This window comes from Oryzias latipes, chromosome 10, assembly GCF_053564925.1.
Source record: "Oryzias latipes strain Hd-rR chromosome 10, Olatipes_Hd-rR_3.1".
Lineage (NCBI taxonomy): Eukaryota > Metazoa > Chordata > Actinopteri > Beloniformes > Adrianichthyidae > Oryzias > Oryzias latipes.
The window spans coordinates 3,915,536-3,934,733 of NC_136246.1; the positions used below are offsets into that span (position 1 = coordinate 3,915,536).

The window sequence follows — 19,198 nt, forward strand, 5'->3', positions numbered from 1 at the left end:
ATAAATTGTTTATCCATGAAGACAAACACTTGCTTCCTTTACTGAGTTACATGTTTTGTCAGATTTGAAGGCCCTTGAATCTTTTCGTTTTCATACAGAAGCACACACATTGAGCATTATTAAAAGCAGATTTACTGACATGCAAGGTGCTGGCGTGAAGCGGTGTCCCTCCAGTCCCGTTGACGGTGTTGTTCCTGGCAGCAGGGCTTTTTCCGGCAGCCTTCTGCTTGGAAGCGATCTTGGCCTTCTCTGCCTCAATGCGCTTCGGACTGTTCAGCATCACTTGAACTACAGCATACTCCACCAATGAGGCAAAGCCAAACAGCAAACAAGCAATCAGCCAGATGTCAATGGCTTTGACATAAGACACTTTGGGCAGCTCTGAAGCCAAGGAGGTGCACTCAGAAGACAGAGAGAGCACAGAGAGGATACCTGCATGGGGGAAGCACAAGTACCCTTTGTCAATCACCAAACAGTACATATACATGTACCTGTAAAAATACATTGGTCTGCTGGTGATCCAGTTTGCTTTTTAATACTATTCACCTATTGTCAAAATTAAACGTAAAAATGATAAAGCAGCGGCAAAGACAAAAGATTACAGACCAGAAAATTGACAGAAAAAATTTCAAAAAAAGAAAAAATACTGAAAACTTATTGAGTTACTTTGAGTGAGCTTTTATTAACTTTACAGATAAATGTTTCAAGCCAAATGGTTAATGCTTTATGACATTTTCATGTTCCAAATGGACTGTCTTTACTTCTGTGTAGATTCAAATTCAATGAAGAAGTAGGTATTTGGTCAACTTCTAATGCTGCAACATCTAGTTACATACCTGAATAAAAGAAAATAGAAGGATTTCCTTGTTGAAGTGACTGAATTCATTTTTCACCCAAAAAAATTATTAAAAAAACAATTCAGTGAGAAAGATTACATTTTAGAGTTACGATCTAATCTTTGACTTTTGCTGGGAGCATCAACTTTTGCTGGGCATCAATTTAAACTGCTCTCATTTCAATCCAGATGTAGGTGGGAGATTCCTGTGTCTTTGCCTATTACTTAGTTTTAATACTCAGAAGTATTGAATAGGACTATTAATATTCCTAATTGAACAATGCTTTTTTGCTTCCAGATACAATTAAGTTTACTCATCTGACAAGATTGTGTACAACCTTTAGGACTTCCTATCAAACAGTTTCTTCCATGTCTGAAAGTACGTAAACAGCACAGACACTTTTAAAAAAAGATCTAAAGGAACAATGAAGGGGGACGTCACCAAAACACAATCCATGAGTCGCGCTGATCCCATCGCAGGAAAGAGGGAAAAACTGTGGAAATCTGATGTTTCACAGCAAACTAGTCTTTTCATTTGCTCACATTTGAAAGCACGTTTTGAGAACACACAATCACAACCCTGCAGACTGCAACACAAGCAGACAGGAATGTTATCGGGCCGTTGACTGACCTGCGGAAATCAGACCAGCTTTCCAAATGATGGTGGAATGAATGGAATCGGAATGGAGAGACAGAGGAAGATGGGGGGGTTACTGGAAAATCCATTGACTGTCTATGAGAAATGGACTGAGTGACCCCTCCCCCACCGCGTTTCAAACAAGAAGTACCTGTCAGCTCCAAGAAGCCAAGATCCCATAGACTTCTATAGAGAAATAAAAAGCTCTTACTCGGTTATTCTAGTGGTCAGAAGAAGCATTCTTGCTCTGATACCTTATAGATACTATATTTTTTCTATTATATTTTTTCACTATTGCAAGTTATTCAAGTTATAAACTGACCAATCAGATGCTGCAGTAAGGTAGGTGGTGCCAGCTGGCCCCCTCATTCCAATGTGCAAACTGTTTGACAGATTTTCCTGAGCGCACTTTCAAGTTGTAGGGGTGTGGACTTCCAACAAGCTCACTCCTGATTGGTGAGAGTGCTTTCCATAGAAATGCTGCCTCAGATCAACTTGGACATATCACTGCTTACTGATTGGATCTGGCTTCAACATCCTGGAATCTTTATCATGAAAAAATGGCAACTAAATGTTCTCCCCTTGGTTGGAGCCGGTGGGAAACCATTCTCTAAGGGTGACATCACACTACCTCGGTTCAGTTCTCGTATCCAGTCAATGGGATAATCCTATCTATGTGCTGGTGTGACCCCCATGTAAACAAGCCCTGACATGTTTGCATGCAGGTTGCATTGTGAACGAAGGGAACTGTTTCAGTTGTAAGAAACATTATTTCACATGGCTCTATGAATGCTGACCATGCATTGAGTATTTTAATACTGTAAATTTGAATGACCAGTAAATTTGAACAACTTGATTTAGTTTATTGATTTACTGTTTTGCTCTGGTAAATTACATGAAACTGTCTTTACACACAGAGGTAATCAAACCTTCAAAAGTCTTAAAAGACAAATGATTTGGAAAGCAGATAAGGAATTTAATAAATAAAAAAAATTGTGGATATTTTTTAAAATGAAACAATTATGGGATTCAGAGTGTACTTCTAAAATAAGGTAATAATCCCAAAGATATGTTATTTAGGCACTCACATTTAATTTATTCCACTCAATCTAAAGATTAGCTTCTTGTTGAATTCCTGTTGTGTGCATGTGCGTGTGTGTATTTGGGTGTTTTTTGATTAAAATATGTTAAGCAAACTACACAAAGGACTTTACTGAAACTTCTGCTACAGTTTAAGAAAATGTCAATCTACAGCATTGTTTGAACATGTATGTGGGTGCATTTCCACCAACAATGCAGAGATAACTTCAGGTTCTGCTCCTTGACCTAGAGAAATTCCCAACTGAGGCTAATGCTAGAGAGAGCAACTTTTTTTCACCAGTTTTCATCCAAATATCTGTCAAATCCCAACATGTAACTGCACATTTATGAGACAGAAAAGAGATTAAAAACATGTTCTCAGATAAGAAACTCATCAGGCTAAGGGCCTTGTGTTTTTCTTTAACTTTTTGAGAACATGTTAAATGTATTGATTAAGTTAACGTAAACAAAACATTATTCCATCCTGAGTCGAGCTGCAGCACTTCTTCATGCCTCCTCTGGCACTCAAGTAACACAGTTTTGTCTTCATTAAGGCAGCCTAAGTCTGTTCTCTTCTGCGTTGGCAAAACCTTTAATATTTTCCCCCAAAGTTTCTTTCACTCCATTACACTTCATTGCCCACCTAGAACATTTACTTCTACAACAGCCCATGATCATTTCCAAATCAGGACAAGATGTACAATTTCAGGGGCTGAAACGCCTGTCCTGTCCACAGTTTTTGCTTTTTGTCTCTATCTAGCCTCTTTTGTCCACATTTGAATAATCAGCTCATAACAACTTAACCGATGTGCTTAGAAACTCTTTCCTATACAATAAACAGTTTGTTTCTGGATGAATGTAATGGGACATTTATTGCATATATTGGCTTCCTAATCCAGTTAAAGGCTAGTAAATATAGGCCTTCATGTTAACCCTTGTGCTATCCTAGGCACTTTAACATTGGGAGTTGGGTCATCTACACCAGTGTTTTTCAACCAGTGTTCAATGGGAGATGGTCAGGTGTGCCGTGGGAAATTGCCCTCATTAACTGATCTAAAAACATTTACCATCTCCAGGATATCAGCTCTTTGTTCATCCAAACAGGCCCTGATAAATTACTGAGTAGTTAAGAATATAAATATCGTAAAATACTTTTTTTTGTGTTTATTTGATTCTATTAAAGACATTTTGTTAAGAATGACGGTACTGCGATTTAGCCGCAAATAAAGCCGTTTTCTGTCCCGCCCCTTTAACTGTCTCCGCCCATCATTCTTGGAGTCTTTATCACACGTCATCAGTCTGACCAATCAGAAGTGGTTAAAGTCTTCACTTCCTTGTTCTAAAGCTCATCTTTAGCGGTGTAGCTTTCCACAGAATCCGGTGTCAGACCATGGAACAGTGAACAAATCAATAAAGCTCAGAGACGCTAGTGTTTCTGCGTTCGGCGGATTTTTGCACTTCATCTCCCATGATGCATTGGGTTAAAGTGACAGCGTCTCGGCGCACAATGAGGCTCTCCCCTTAACGTATTGAAACAACAACGAACACACATCAAACAGTTTTTAAATCTTCTCACTTAACTTTTATTACATCTTTAAGAAAAAAACATCTGCAACTTCCAGCTTTTTCTGCCACAATTATCACAAAAATACATGTGAGATTGCAGAGGGGCTGTAGATCAATACACACTATTAGTTTCTCCTATTTTTTTTTTTGGATGCTGGTGTGCTGCGGGATTTTTGTCAAGGTTAAAGTGTGCCGTGGCTCAAAAAAGGTTGAAAAACACTGCTCTAGACCCACTAGACAGTGCTCTGAACCTTTTTTCTTCAATGATTTGTGATCTTCACTGGTGTCCATGGATTACATGAAATATTTCCACCTTTATCCACCTTTGTCATGGTAGGGAGAACACGTCAATGGAAGGGGGGGGGGGGTCATCTAAGATAGCACAGGGTTAAAGTCTTCACACGTAACATGTCACTGATAAAGAATCCCTTGGGTTTTTTTTTAAATAGCAGATGTTGAGTTGTAAAGATGAATTAGATCTTAAGTTGACTTTTTTAAAACAAAAAAGTTCATTTTTCTTCAAAATATACACCATCTAACTGCTATTTTTGACGTTATTTTATTTAAAAAGTAAACAAAATGCTTCTATGTTTGTAATGTTGAGGCCACAATACAAAACTCTGTGCATATTTCATGAAAAAGAAAAAAGAAAGATACTCCAGTGGCCTAATTTTTTATCCTGTCATCTATTTGGATCTCAAAACATCTGGACTTTACATCATGCTGAGAGAAAAATGTTCCTGATGTTACAGCGACCGATGAGAACGGGGTGGAGATGAGAATGAGTTCAAACTCAATGCCTCTTTTAGCATTTCAACTACACAATAATAAGCCTATTTTTTTTGCACAGACAAACAAGGGTTTGGAAAATTAGGAGTTGGTGAAATAATTCCTACCCAGAGGAACCCTGGCAGCACTCGCATCAGGGTTGATCCAGAAAGACAGCCATGAAAGAACCACAATGAGCAGCGTAGGGGCATAAACACCCATCATGTAGAAGCCAACCTGACGGCGCAGGGTGAAAATGACCTCCACACAGGTGTAGTACCCTGAAAAAAGAATGACAACCTTGTTATAAACAACCTCAGTTGCTTGCTTTGCTGATCTACTCCCTTAACCCTGGAAAGAAATGACCCCTGTCAGAGAGAATGAAGAGCACAGAAGGAACAGTACAGCTGGCAGAGGAACTTCAGCAGCATCCCAGCTGACTTGAATTAGTCAAGACAATTTTCATTGACATCCTATGTTTAAAAGCAACAGATGTTGACCAAGGTGCTGAGCAAGGTTATTAGTTAAGTCTTATTGACTGGCAGCTTTTGGTCAGTGTGACAAAGCAGCTTCAGGTTGCAGGAAAATCCGCGAACACCAGCCTAAATTGTTTTTTTCTCATCTCTCAGTTCATCATCAGTCTCTATAGTTTGCCCTGGACACACCCACCTCTCACATGCTTCTACGCCTGCAGACACACACACAAGTAAATCAATTTTATTTCATCACTCTGTACACTCAATTCTGTTTAGGTCTAAGGGTGCACACTAGGTTTTAAATAGAATTATACTCACCGTCAAGCTCTTCCCACCACAAACCTTCATACCCATTGTACACATCAACAGGACGTGACTTCACATGTCAAAACGGTATGTTTGTCTTCTTTTCCTGTCTAAATGATTTAGATGATGTGGGAGGAGCTTAGCCTTTTATTAAAAGGGAACATTGTCCGGTTTGAGAGAGAACAATCTTGGTTGCATTAGTGGTAGCAATCTCTCTCAGAAGTTTGTTTTGTTTGGGACCCATAAAATCCCATAGTTTTTTTTTCTATGTGTTTGGTTGAGCCATAGTATTTTTGAGTGACTTCATTATTAAGCATCAAGAAGAACCCTGTCCCTGTCAGCTGATCTATGAGAGCTTGAAAAGAGTCAGCTGTAAGAATGTCTGAAAGAAAAAAAAATTCATGGGATTAAAATAATTTAAAACTGCTAAAATTGATTGGAAGTCAGTGGAGTCTGATAGCGCCAAGCTTAGCAACAACGTGTCCAAACATCTCCATCTGCTTCCCTGCATTTATCTCCAGAACATCTACCATGATCTGTTTGTCTGATGGATTCATTCCTGATCCATCCTGATCTCTCCTAAAGAGAACCTCAGCATCTTCATCTCTGCTACCTCCAGCTCTGCCTCTCTGCATCAGAGTCTCTAAACTAACATGGCTTGGCTGCTCTCTCCACAGTCCTCTACACCTTTCCTTTCATTCTGGATCACGCTCTTTAGTCACACATCCCACCTGGAACCTTCCTCCATTCAGTCCACACCGCTTGTTAATCCGCTTGTTGTTAAGTTTCTTCAAATATCATTTTTAATGCACAGTTAATGCAGCAGACATGTCCTGCACTAGCAAAGAAAAGGCTCTCAGGCACTCAGACTCATCAGTGGGTTTGCAGGGTGGATCTCTTGGGTAATACCTCAGTGGCCAAGGGTCTCTTGAGCTTTATATGGGATAGAGGGGTTTTAAGCCCTAAAGCAGGCAACAACCAATGCTGCACAGGGGTGATCTTTGTATCTGGCAAGGTAACCATGGCAACCACTTAAAAGACTGACTCATCGTCATCAGTATTCCACTTGAGAAGAGCAATGAGGTCATCCCAGCTCTGCGGCTGATGAGGGATTTTTCAACCGTTTGTGAATGTCATTTTGCACCTACAAAGGTCTGACTGTGCTTACAGCTCAAAACCAGAATTGATTTTGCTTGTTTGATTATTCCTGAGGTTTCAGGGAGAGAAAACCAGATCAGTGTAAAAACTGCATCAGCATGTTGAGTTCAATGCAGCGTCCCCTCCAAAGATACGGGAGTGGTTGTACAGCAGCAGTTAAACTGGCATGGGTTTAAGTTAGGTGGTTAAAGATGAGTTAATCAAGGAATGTTTTGAAAATGTGTGACTGCACCATGTACCAATAAAGTCAAACATTCTGTACTCACAGATAAACCATTCATCCATCAGATTTTTTTAAGCTCTGTGTTTGATTGAAATTGAAAATGCTCCTTCAGGTTTAAGAGCTGATGGAACAGTGAGACAAAACAATAAAAAAGAGGAAGAACCAAAACCAGAAATGTATCGGGTAGAGTAGGAACAAAGCTTTGGGGAGAGAAAAAGTGCCCATTTTGACCTCAACATAGATAAAGTCGGGGTCCATCAGAGTTAATCAGGAAGCTGCAACAGAGCAGCAGTCAGCATCTTTAGCCTGTTTTGTTCTGACCTGAAGTTCTGCTGGTTGATTGTTTCCTGCAGATGTCAGACCTGCTGGGTTTGTAAACTACAAGTAGATCTGACAGGTACTTTGGTCCCACACTGTGAAGTGGTTTATAAACCAGCAGCAATACTTTATGACCAATTCCATATCTAACTAGTACCTGAGGAACAGGAGTGATGTGGTCAGTTCTTCTGGTTCTGGCAGAAGCCTTCTGCTTCCCACCACTCTTTTTTGGAACAAGACACAAACACTGCTACAGCAGTCCAGCTTGCTGGAGATGCAGGGGTGAATCAGTGTCTCTAAATCTGGGCATGAGATCTCTGAAGTGTACTATTTGATTCAGATTGTGAAAAAACTAATTTGACGTAGACATAATAGGAGATCTGAAAATCAGGTTTGAGTCCATTAGAACACCAAGATTGTTAAAATTGTCTTTAGTGTTTTTATTCGACTAGAGATCAGCTGTACAGTTGTCTTTACGTGTCCCTTGTAATCAAATTGTCATGGTTTGAGTTTCTTTTGTATTGGTTTTTGCTTTCTGTCTTGTTCTGTCATGGTTAAGTTCTGTTTCCTGTTTTATTTTGAAAGGTTTCCTGTCTTGTTTTGTGTCGTGAGTTTTACTTCCTTTGGTCCCCATCTGCCCTGATTGTGTTCACCTGTGTCTTGTCTGCCCTGTCTGTATATAAGTTCTGTCTCTGCCTTCCTCGTGTGCTGGTCCATTAACTTCTGGTCGTGTGTTTAATGTCTTCATGTGTCTTTGTCTGTTAATGCCAAGTTTCATGCCACGCCACAGTGAGTTTTGCTTTGTCATCCTGCTCTGCAGCGCTTTTTGTTATTATTAAATCCCTTGCCCTTGAACCCGTTTGCCTCCCGTCTCTGCGCCTGGGTCCTACCGGCTCTCGAGCCACCCCTCACATGACAGAATGGACCAGCCATATTTCTTGGACCCAGCAGAGCGGGACATGCAGCTTTTGGAGGCCTACTGCCTCGAAGCAGAGAGGACCAGGTCCTATTGGGACTTTGACATGCTCCGGTTTTTCACTCCTGCTATGGAAGGGACCCGTCTTGACTGGAGAGGGAGTCGTCTTGCCCTGAGGGGGGGTCGTCGCCGTCGTCCCCGCCGTCCCCCACAGCCACGTTCAGTGGTGGTCCCGGACGCACCACAGCCACGTTCAGTGGTGGTCCCCGACGCACCACAGCCACGTTCAGTGGTGGTCCCGGACGCACCACAGCCACGTTCAGTGGTGGTCCCGGACGCACCACAGCCACGCTCAGTGGTGGTCCCGTACGCACCGCAGCCACGTTCAGTGGTGGTCCTGGACGCACCCCGACCCGTCCCAGCTCCCAGGGGGGTGCCGCCTGCGCCCCGACCCGTCCCGGCTTCCAGGGGGGTGCTGCCTGCGCCCCGACCCGTTCCAGCTTCCAGGGGGGTTCCGCCTGCGCCCCGACCCGTTCCAGCTCCCAGGGGGGTGCCGCCTGAACCCCAACCGGTCCCTGCTTCCACTGGCACGCCCGACCCGCCAGAGCCTGACTGCTGGCCCGACCCGCCAGAGCCTGACTGCTGGCCCGACCCGCCGGAGCCTGACTGCTGGCCCGACCCGCCGGAGCCTGACTGCTGGCCCGACCCGCCGGAGCCTGACTGCTGGCCCGACCCGCCGGAGCCTGACTGCTGGCCCGACCCGCCGGAGCCTGACTGCTGGCCCGACCCGCCGGAGCCTGACTGCTGGCCCGACCCGCCGGAGCCTGACTGCTGGCCCGACCCGCCGGAGCCTGACTGCTGGCCCGACCCGCCGGAGCCTGACTGCTGGCCCGACCCGCCGGAGCCTGACTGCTGGCCCGACCCGCCGGAGCCTGACTGCTGGCCCGACCCGCCAGAGCCTGACTGCTGGCCCGACCCGCCAGAGCCTGACTGCTGGCCCGACCCGCCAGAGCCTGACTGCTGGCCCGACCCGCCAGAGCCTGACTGCTGGCCCGACCCGCCAGAGCCTGACTGCTGGCCCGACCCGCCAGAGCCTGACTGCTGGCCCGACCCGCCAGAGCCTGACTGCTGGCCCGACATGCCTGACTCCATGCCTGACTCCATGCCTGACTCCATGCCTGACTCCATGCCTGACTCCATGCCTGACGACTCCACGCCTGACGACTCCACGCCTGACGACTCCACGCCTGACGACTCCACGCCTGACGACTCCACGCCTGACGACTCCAAGCCTGATCTGCCTCGCCGGACGGCGCGGAACCCCGGCCGTCCTCCGGACCTGCCTCGCCGGACGGCGCGGAACCCCGGCCGTCCTCCGGACCTGCCTCGCCGGACGGCGCGGAACCCCGGCCGTCCTCCGGACCTGCCTCGCCGGACGGCGCGGAACCCCGGCCGTCCTCCGGACCTGCCTCGCCGGACGGCTCGGAACCCCGGCCGTCCGCCTGACTCCTTGGACTCTTATGCCCGTCGAGGTTTGACCTCCGGGGCCCCCCCCTCAGTTGACTTTGGGAACCTCGGAGCGGTTCCTTGAGGGGGGGGTACTGTCATGGTTTGAGTTTCTTTTGTATTGGTTTTTGCTTTCTGTCTTGTTCTGTCATGGTTAAGTTCTGTTTCCTGTTTTATTTTGAAAGGTTTCCTGTCTTGTCTTGTGTCGTGAGTTTTACTTCCTTTGGTCCCCATCTGCCCTGATTGTGTTCACCTGTGTCTTGTCTGCCCTGTCTGTATATAAGTTCTGTCTCTGCCTTCCTCGTGTGCTGGTCCATTAACTTCTGGTCGTGTGTTTAATGTCTTCATGTGTCTTCGTCTGTTCATGCCAAGTTTCATGCCACGCCACAGTGAGTTTTGCTTTGTCATCCTGCTCTGCAGCGCTTTTTGTTATTATTAAATCCCTTGCCCTTGAACCCGTTTGCCTCCCGTCTCTGCGCCTGGGTCCTACCGGCTCTCGAGCCACCCCTCACATGACACAAATGAATGACAATGTCTATCCAGGAGCTGTGAGCAGCGGCAGAATCTGATGAACCGGCTCACACTGCTTTAGAATAAACTTGTAAAAATCTTTTGTGTCTGTTGTTTTAAATGACATTTTAACGTGACCTTCTGATGGTTAAAGTTCTATATTTAATACATGACATGCAGCTTAAACACTACCAGCACATGTTTTTGTTCTGTTTCAAGGAGTCAAAGAAACACAAATCCTCAACTGGACAGCTGATCCTCAGAATTTACAACTACAAGCTTGAATGTTCCATTAAAAACTTAATGACTCTGATGTTTGAAATAAGGATAAAACCTAAACATTATTTTAAAATGTTTTCAAATCATTTTTGATGTACAGCTTACAAACCAACAAACTTTTCATTTGCTTCAAATTACGTTTTTTTTTTCTATTTACAATTCTGTTGGGTTTCTCCTTCATGCAAACAGACAATAAAACTTTCTTATAAGGTTTAATATGTAGTAATTCCATTACACAGGCTTAAGTGAAACGAGTGTGATGTATTTTGAAAGACAGACAAGTGATCATGATCAAATAATAATTTCTGAAATGTCTAATTGCATAAAATAATAATTATTAAGCGACTGACAGATTAGACTGTATTGTCTCATGCCGTGCCATGTACTATTGAAGCACAAACTCTGCTACATAACAAACCAATTTCAGGTAAACATATTTCAAACATTAAGAGCTGGAGAGGACTGCATGGATATTACCATTACTGTAACAATCTAAAACAATGAATCAGTGTCAGACATACCTGTTCCCTCATAGAACTTAGTGCAGTTTCCATAATCGATATCTTCTTGTCTGATGTCAAACTGCGGCAGAGCGATGGCGTCCATTTGCACAGGATCTTCTGTCTGCCACATAAACTGCAGGTCATCCGTCGTGTATCCGACTGAGAAGGAAGGGAAAGACACGCACTTTTATAAACTACAGCTTACATTTTATGGAGAATAGGAGACTGAAAACACAGAAAACCACTCCAAATACTCCAAACGCTTTATCTTTAGAACAGTGACTGGCAGTAGTTGTGAAAACTGATAGCGTTCCCAAAGATGGAACCGTTTCAGAGAGAACTCACAGCTTTCCAGTTGCATTTTGCACCTCTGTGTGTCCATTGGAAACAAGGTCAGATCCAGAGGACAGGAGAGAGTGACAGACAACCTTAAAAGAAAAAACACACTTTTTTTGTAAATCTGTGTACTTCTAGATTGTGTTATTCCTCGTTGTTTACCCGAGTATTGTCCCACAAAAGCTTTGTTTGTAGAACCGTTGGAGTAAACTTCAGAACTCACACATTTCAAAGATTACTGCAGCCTCTTTTCAGAGCGTGAACTGCATTTGCTGTGGATAAACAAAATGGTTTCAGAGAATTTCAGGCTCATGTTGCAGATTATCCACAGAGATGACAGAACCAAACAAAAACACATGCTCCACCAGTCCCTTTGGAAATAAGACCTAGTTACCAAATGCTTCGGTACAGTCTTATGGATTAGGACTTCAAACACCGTGTTAATATCAGTGGAAAATAACAGAATTTCCAATAAGGAGGGAAAAAGCTTCTCCCATCAGACCAAAGCCAGAGACGGTGACTGGAATTCCTCTGGTGGGTTAACAGAAAGTCAGCCGTGATTTGTTAGATCATCCAGTTGTGGCTGATTTCTCAGCTTGATGATCAGTTACCTTAGATAGATATTTTTATATTCAAATATTAAAGTATTTAGCCTATGTTATTAAAGTGATGAAAAACATCTAAACAAAAATTACATTTAGGAATATTTAAAAAAAAGAAATCAATGTGTGAAATGTTACCGTATTTTATTTCTTGTTTGTATTGATGTGCTTTAGAATTGGTACAAAAAATGTTAAGATAAAATAAAGTTTCCTATTTTTTAGAAGTTGTGCTGTTTACCTTAACGGTTTGAAATGTGTGCGTTATTATCAAATGAGACAAATATAAATTTAGTGTTTACTATGTTCAATTGTCCAAATGTTCTTTTTTAATTCCTTTTTTGTTTTAGTCATCATTCTGCATTGATAAGACTCTGGAGTCTCATCTCTGTCAAAAAACACAGACTTTCTCTTGCTGGAGGCGAAAAAACTGTCTTATGTTTCTTTTCAGGGTTACATCGGGGGAACTGTGTGGGTGGAGGGAGGAATCTGGTGAGGGAGGGGTGCCAACTGTTTGTGATTGTCCTGTGTTTTCTGTTTTAACTAATTCTCATATTTTATGACTATTTTATTGGCTTTTATGTAGCGATTGCAGCGATATGTGTTGTCAACTGATTCGAAAGGCGCAATACAAACAAGGAAAGTCTGAGTTTGCTGATTTTCTCCATAACAACAGTTCATCAGGACTCTGCACTGAGTACACCTGTGCTGTTCTCTTGGAATGACAGTGAGAGTATTTTCAGGTGACCTCTGACAGCACTGAGCAGTCAAATTACCTGAGCAGGTAAATCCCCCTCTTAAACATTTGTGGACTGTCCATTTCAGGTATTCTAGCTTTCAGAACCAAAAACAGTTTAAATGCACGTGTTTCTTTTTAAAGTTTGGTTCATTTTGATCCAACAGAGGTTCTTGTTTTGAAGCTCATCTGAGGCTCTTAGCCAATCACAAACCAACTTCTGACTGATGTTGAACTCATCTTTACTTATGTCATGTTTTCTGTGTTTTATTATTTGCTGCCTGACTTGAGTGCAGTGATGTGCAGCCAGTGCCAGAGAAACTCTATCAAGGTGTGGGCGCTCACATTAGGAAGCATGAACATCCCTACAAAAACACACATAAAAATGTGCAGTCACATACAGATTTAGATTTTAGTTTTTGGAAAACCAAATTTTTAAAGAATTAACTAAATGCCGCAGAGGAAGACTAATTGAGAGGCTCTCTATAGTACCTGGATGAGGGAAGAACAAGAGATTCTCTGTTTATTTGTTGGTGAATGGTGCACAGTGTTTTTCATGAGTTAGTTATCCTTAAGTGAGTTTGGTGAGGCCCTTTTTTCTGGGGTTCTCTTTCTGAATCTTTTAAATCATCCAAAGTCCCTGCAGGAGAACATTACTCTTTTGTTTTCAATCAAAGCCTTCATTCAGTCAGTGTCTTCTTCTGATGTTCTGACTCTGGCCCTTCACTCAGACACTGCTCTGTGCTGAGCTACAAGCATCACTTCCAGTCACAACAGTCTTCAGTGAGTTCCTCTGTTTGGCTTCAGAAAAGAAACATGCTGGAAAGAAATGTAAGCAGCGGTGTTTAGAAAAACAGATGATATTTGTTTCTTAACCCTTTAACACTTGAGAAGTTGCCGACAATGCCTAACACACAATTTTGACCCCATTCATGAGATGAATTTTCATCTTTTTATATTTGATGATTTTTCATATCGGCTTTGCACCATTATGCAACGCTTTGCTAACATAAAGTGTTGCATAACAGTGCAAAACGGCGCTAAGCCACTTTTCCCACTTCAGAATCACGTGGAATTACGTTAATAGTGTAAATGATTTTGCAGAGTTACGACAGTCAAAAGAATGTCAGCACTGGAGCTCAAGCTCTGGTGTTAAAGGGTTAATTAACATGAATGCAAGGCTCTGCACCTTCATTCAAATGATAAAGGTTTATTCTAATAATGTCTTCCTTGACTAAATTCTCTTATAAATCTCCAGATTGTTTTGTGGACTTGTGAAGCAGATGTGTGTCTTATAAGGAGTTTTGTTGGGACACAAGCTGCCGTCTTTGGCACATCTGTGTGCAACAAATACAATGGTGAGAGTCTGGTGCGACCCCTCTCCCTGTTCGGTCCTGTTGATAGTTGCTGTCTTTATGATTTTGAGGGACACATTTGGGCTCTCAGGGTCATGAAGTCATAACTTTGTCCTGTCTACATGGTGGAGCCCCGATTGTGAGGAACAACCTCAGCTATTTAATGACTTTTTGAAAGTCATCTTCATGTTTCCCTTAACTTTCTTCAGACATGTTCAGTATTTCTGTTATTTTTATTTAATTTTTCTGCCCAATAGATATATCAAACCAAAGACGATTATTTACCCTTGTTCTATCCTAGGTACTTTAACATTGGGAGTGGGGTCATCTAGACCCACTAGACAGTGCTCTGAACCTTTTTTCTTCAATGATTTGTGATCTTCACTGGTGTCCATGGATTACATGAAATCTTTCCACCTTTATCCACCTTTGTCATGGTAGGGAGAATACATCAATGTAAGGGGGGGGGGGGGGGGGTCATAGGATAGCACAAGGGTTAAAGGAGTCTTTCCTGGAAAACAAAAAAACAAAATAAAACAAAAAAAAACACAGCTCATCTTTAAGCTTGAATGTGAGATGTTTGACTTAAAAACTCCATTTCAGCACTGTCTATTTCCCAACATTTAAGATATTATACCAAAGAAAAATAAGAAAAAAATGTAAACAAAACAGCCACAGTGATGGTGAGACGATTACCTCATACTGATTAGGACATCTCCATTGCGGAAGATGAAGAGGAGGATGTTTTCCTGTGTGACGTCATGAAAGTTAGCGCTCTTCTCGTTAGCAAAGAACAGGTCAGGCTTCCAGAGACATTTGAACATTTTGGGATCGACAGTGAGAGAATCGGATTTGAAGTCGTCTGGCAGCTTGAGCCGCGGATCGTTCCAGCGCTGACGCAGGAAGATGTTGACTCTGTAGTCCTGTGAGGTTCAACAGCACAAACTCAGATGGGCGCCACGCCGCTCACTTTGGAAGAAAAGTCCACCTAAAGCTCAAGTGTGTGAAATGGTTTATGAAAAAAATAACAGCTGAAGCAAATGCAGAGAGCATATATGAAATGAAAAAAATCACCAGTTTGGCATTACTGACTGATTTTTAAGATGAAACAGCTTCTATTTCAAAAAAGGCGCCGATTTTTGTTCATGTTCTGTTTGGGTGCTTTAGCCTGAAGGGCAGCAGACGGGGAGGAGCAGGTCAAATGTTTGCAAAGCAAATCCCTTCACTGAGTTCATTGGTGAACTTGACACATTTTTGCACCTGATTGCAGGTAACCTTAGCGACCTCTTGTCAATCTGCAAAGATCCTTTCTTGGACACATTTCGCTCATTTATCTTCTATCATTATTAAGTTCAATCTTCACATGGAGTTAAACAGAACTCTGCCTTCATTTTTGAAAGGCTAAACTCATTCATCACGTTGTGGTTTTAAGGGATTACAGTTTGCAATGTGACAGAGTTCTTGGTGGCATTTTCCCATCTTTTAAAATAGAAGGCATTGTTAGTCTACAGTGTTGCATGTCAAATGTAAGCTAAAATCTCCAAAGGCGCCATACTTTTTTTCATATTTAACAGCTAAAAAGGAAGAATTTATGGCCTAGGAAAAACCAAACTCTGATCCATCATCATGAAGAGAGCTACACCTTTCCTTCCCTTAAAGGAAACAAAATCCCAGCAGTGTGCTGCAGTTTATTTTACAATTTATAATTCTGACCAAACAATAATCCTTTTATATTCAGGGCATTCCAGTTCAATGCAGACCTTAGAGACTTGTTTTTCTCAGCTTCTGCATATCACCAGAAAAAAAGTAACTATCTAAAGCCTTTAGGTTCTGAACGTTTTCACATGCATCTCACAGCAGGGTTGGAAACTCAGCAGCTGCTCACATTATGCATTAACCTTTCAGGGAGGGAGGGGAACCTGTTTTCCTGTAGTTGATGTCTAATTTAGGAAGGCCAGCTGTCCTTTGTGCCCATCCTCATTTTAGTCCTCGCACAAGCAGCCTCTGCTGGGCTCTGGCTCACAGAGACCCGGGCCATTTCCCACACGTTTGCCTTTTCTGAAAAGCAGACAAGGACATATATCTCCCTCCTGGCTCACCATCAAGCTGCCAGTGCAGCTTTCGATCTCTGAGAGATTTAACACTGCCGCTGTTGTAATCATCAAGGAAAACTCCAGCTGAGGACTGGTGAAATAACACACAACTGCAGGTTAATGCAGCTCACAACATCAATTACTGAGGTATCCAATCATAAAATGAAAATAAGCGTATTAAATACTGCTAAGGAGGTGGTGTTTGGTTGGCTGAGGGAGGTGTAAAGGATGAAGGACGGGTTCCTGGAAGCAGACACCCTAAAGAGTGATAAACTAAGGGAAAAAGTGACCAGCTGTTGTTGCTTTTTCTCCTCCTCCTTGTACATTTTTAACTTCTGTTGCTTTCAGAGCACTCAGAGAGAAAAGACAAGTGTCTTTTGGGATCGCATGGCTATTTTTTCTCTCTTTTTTATCTTTTCCCTTTTTTGTGTGTGGTTTTATTCTTCTCAGCATCTTCCCTTCCGCCTCTTAGGTTTTTTTTGTCCTTGTCAGTCTATTTTTTTTTCTTATGACTCACTCTGTGTCTCCATTATCTATTATTCACTCTTTTCTGTCGTTCTTTCTTTCTTGGTCTTCTGCATGTGGGTGTTTAGCTGATTTTTCTAACTCCAGTCAAACCCCCGGCTGTCCAAGATCATTCCAGTGAAAATGAACAAAATGAAACCGATAAAGACGGAAAGTTGTTTCAGATGAGGGGCCCCTCATTTCCTTCTGTGATTTATCAGGACAGGACAGAGCTGAGTCGCTCTCGTGCTTCCAGAAGCTTTTGCTCCTCTCACTCCAGCATGCTGATGTGCATGTTCACCCGTAAATGCACACAAGTGTTTGTGTGCACCCCTACAATCATGCTGAAATGATGCAGACACTCCCTGCTGCCCGAGCTCGTCTGCTCCTGTTTACAGATTTTTCTTCCAGCAGCTTCCAAACTCTTTGCTTTTCTTTCAGCTGTAAAGCTTTTGTTTTATGAGTGACTAAGAACCAACTAATTATCATTCAAATCACACATCAGCAATTATTCCTCTGATAAATGAAGCATTATAACTACACAATGCTCATAATGATTCATTTGTTCTGGCCTGTAGGAAACCCTCCCGCTTCAATCCTCTGCACAGTTCGGCAGTTTTCAGATGGACAGAATTGATTTCTGGAGGTCCTGTTGGAGCAGGATGGAGCAGATTCTCACCATGGTGGTTTCCTGGATTGAGCCGAAGCTGTTGATGAAAATGTTCACTCTGTCCTCCACAGGAATTCCTGCATTCAGAGGAAGGAAAGAAGTGAGTTTTTGACTGAAAACTGCTCTGAGATTAAAAGTCAAGCTCTGCATTGCCTGTTGTTCCTGCAGGCAGAAACACTGAATTCTATTCCATTCTTGAATTGATTTTCTTATTGATCATGAGATGCTAACAAGCAGCGTAGAGTGAATCATGTTAAGATGTCCTCTATTAATTTAGCTAATGCACCCATTGTGGGGGTAGCATAGAGCTCATTTCTTCTTTGACAAACAACTGGATCCAGAACTATTCAGAAACAGTTTCTGCATCGCTCCTCGTTTTGGAGGCCGTGGAAAATGCCTGAACACGGTGCAGTTGAGCTGCTTTTTTGGAGATTATGACATGGATGTCAATGGAAAGGGAGCTTGCAGCCCACCCTGAAATCAAGAGCAGATGTTTGGCTGCTGGACCAGTTCCAGTCGGTCAGGGAGGGAGTGAGCCTGATCACTGCAGTTCAGACAGGAGTGCAGCTCCCACTGCAGGAACCAGAGGATGAATACGGTCTGCAGACACACCAAAGTCAGGCAGTCTGGCTTCACTTGTTAGACTATATCTGCTCCTGCTGTGTGAGGAGTGAAGAATGAAACAAAGACTTGTGCAGCATATCCAGTCAGGATGAGATACATTTTCTGGTATTTCTGTAAATTCTTAGCATGTAAAATCAGAACGTTTTAGCTCTATAATTATTATTATAGTGGCCAAAAGCCCATCTCCTTCAACAGATTCCAAGTTGTCTTGTTTTTTTTCATGGAGTTAGAAATGCTGGTCTGTTGGATTTCTTTAGAAGTGGATGAGGGAAGCTTTAAACAATTGTGCTCTTGTGCAAATGTTGTGCTTTAGAAGGATTGAACAGTTAAACAGATTTACAATTTTACCCTGCTTCATAAAAACCTACGTTTTTTAAATTATTTTTCTTTATTTGAACTATTATCCAGCTGTACAAAGACTTCTGAGCCAATAACCATTTTCAACCTTATTTAGCAGCTTTGAGCAGTTGGTGATATTTTAGAAGCAATTGAATTACCATATTTTCTGCACTAAGACACAAACGTGTTTGTAAGTTTTAACAAGGTTGGGAATTAGCAGTTATGTTTGTTTTAGCTGTTTCAGTCTATTGCATAGGTGCAGGTTACATGAATTGTGAACAGGCTAACGTGGCTGATGTGTAACGTGTCACAAAAGTGAACACAGTTATTAAAGTCTGACTGCTGGTCTTCTCTCTGACTCTTTTTGCTCAATGCCTTATATAATTTGGTGTGCCTTATAGCAGAAGTTACAAAATAGTCCCTTCATTGATGATAAGTTGAGTTTAAACGTTTCAGACATTTCATCAGAAAGATGTAATTAGACAGATTCAGCCTCTTTAGGGCCCAGCTTCAGTACACAGCCCTCGCATGAGCATTTTTACAGACAACTCAAATGTTCTAGTCATGTGTGATATGTCTGGAAGCCTTCAGTACATTTTCTCAGCATTCCCACTTGCTTACATAATGCCATTCTACCATTATATTTTGTCTCTCTTTTTGGACATTTTTGATTTTCAATGTTCTTACTGAGGACAACAGAATGCAGCTGCACTCAATCTTTGATTTGTGATTACAGGAAACATTACTTATATAGAATTATGGAAAATAATACAGGGTTTGGGGGGATTTCCCTCAGTTTAATCTTTTTATCATTGATTCAATTCTCTTTTTTTGTGAGATTACTGGCCTCATCCAGACCTG

The 19,198-nt window shown here is 42.4% G+C and overlaps 1 protein-coding gene across 1 annotated transcript in view; it reads right to left on the reverse strand.

The window, feature by feature from the left end:
- Window positions 1-19,198, reverse strand: part of glrbb (glycine receptor, beta b) — a 61,024-nt gene that overhangs the window by 10,646 nt on the left and 31,180 nt on the right. The window contains exons 4-9 of the mRNA XM_004086476.5: window positions 17,384-17,451; window positions 14,804-15,030; window positions 11,427-11,509; window positions 11,100-11,240; window positions 5,015-5,167; window positions 140-432 (exon numbers count right to left, since the gene is read on the reverse strand). Of these exons, the coding sequence (XP_004086524.1) occupies window positions 140-432; window positions 5,015-5,167; window positions 11,100-11,240; window positions 11,427-11,509; window positions 14,804-15,030; window positions 17,384-17,451 (965 nt within the window). The remainder of the gene's footprint in view (window positions 1-139; window positions 433-5,014; window positions 5,168-11,099; window positions 11,241-11,426; window positions 11,510-14,803; window positions 15,031-17,383; window positions 17,452-19,198) is intronic.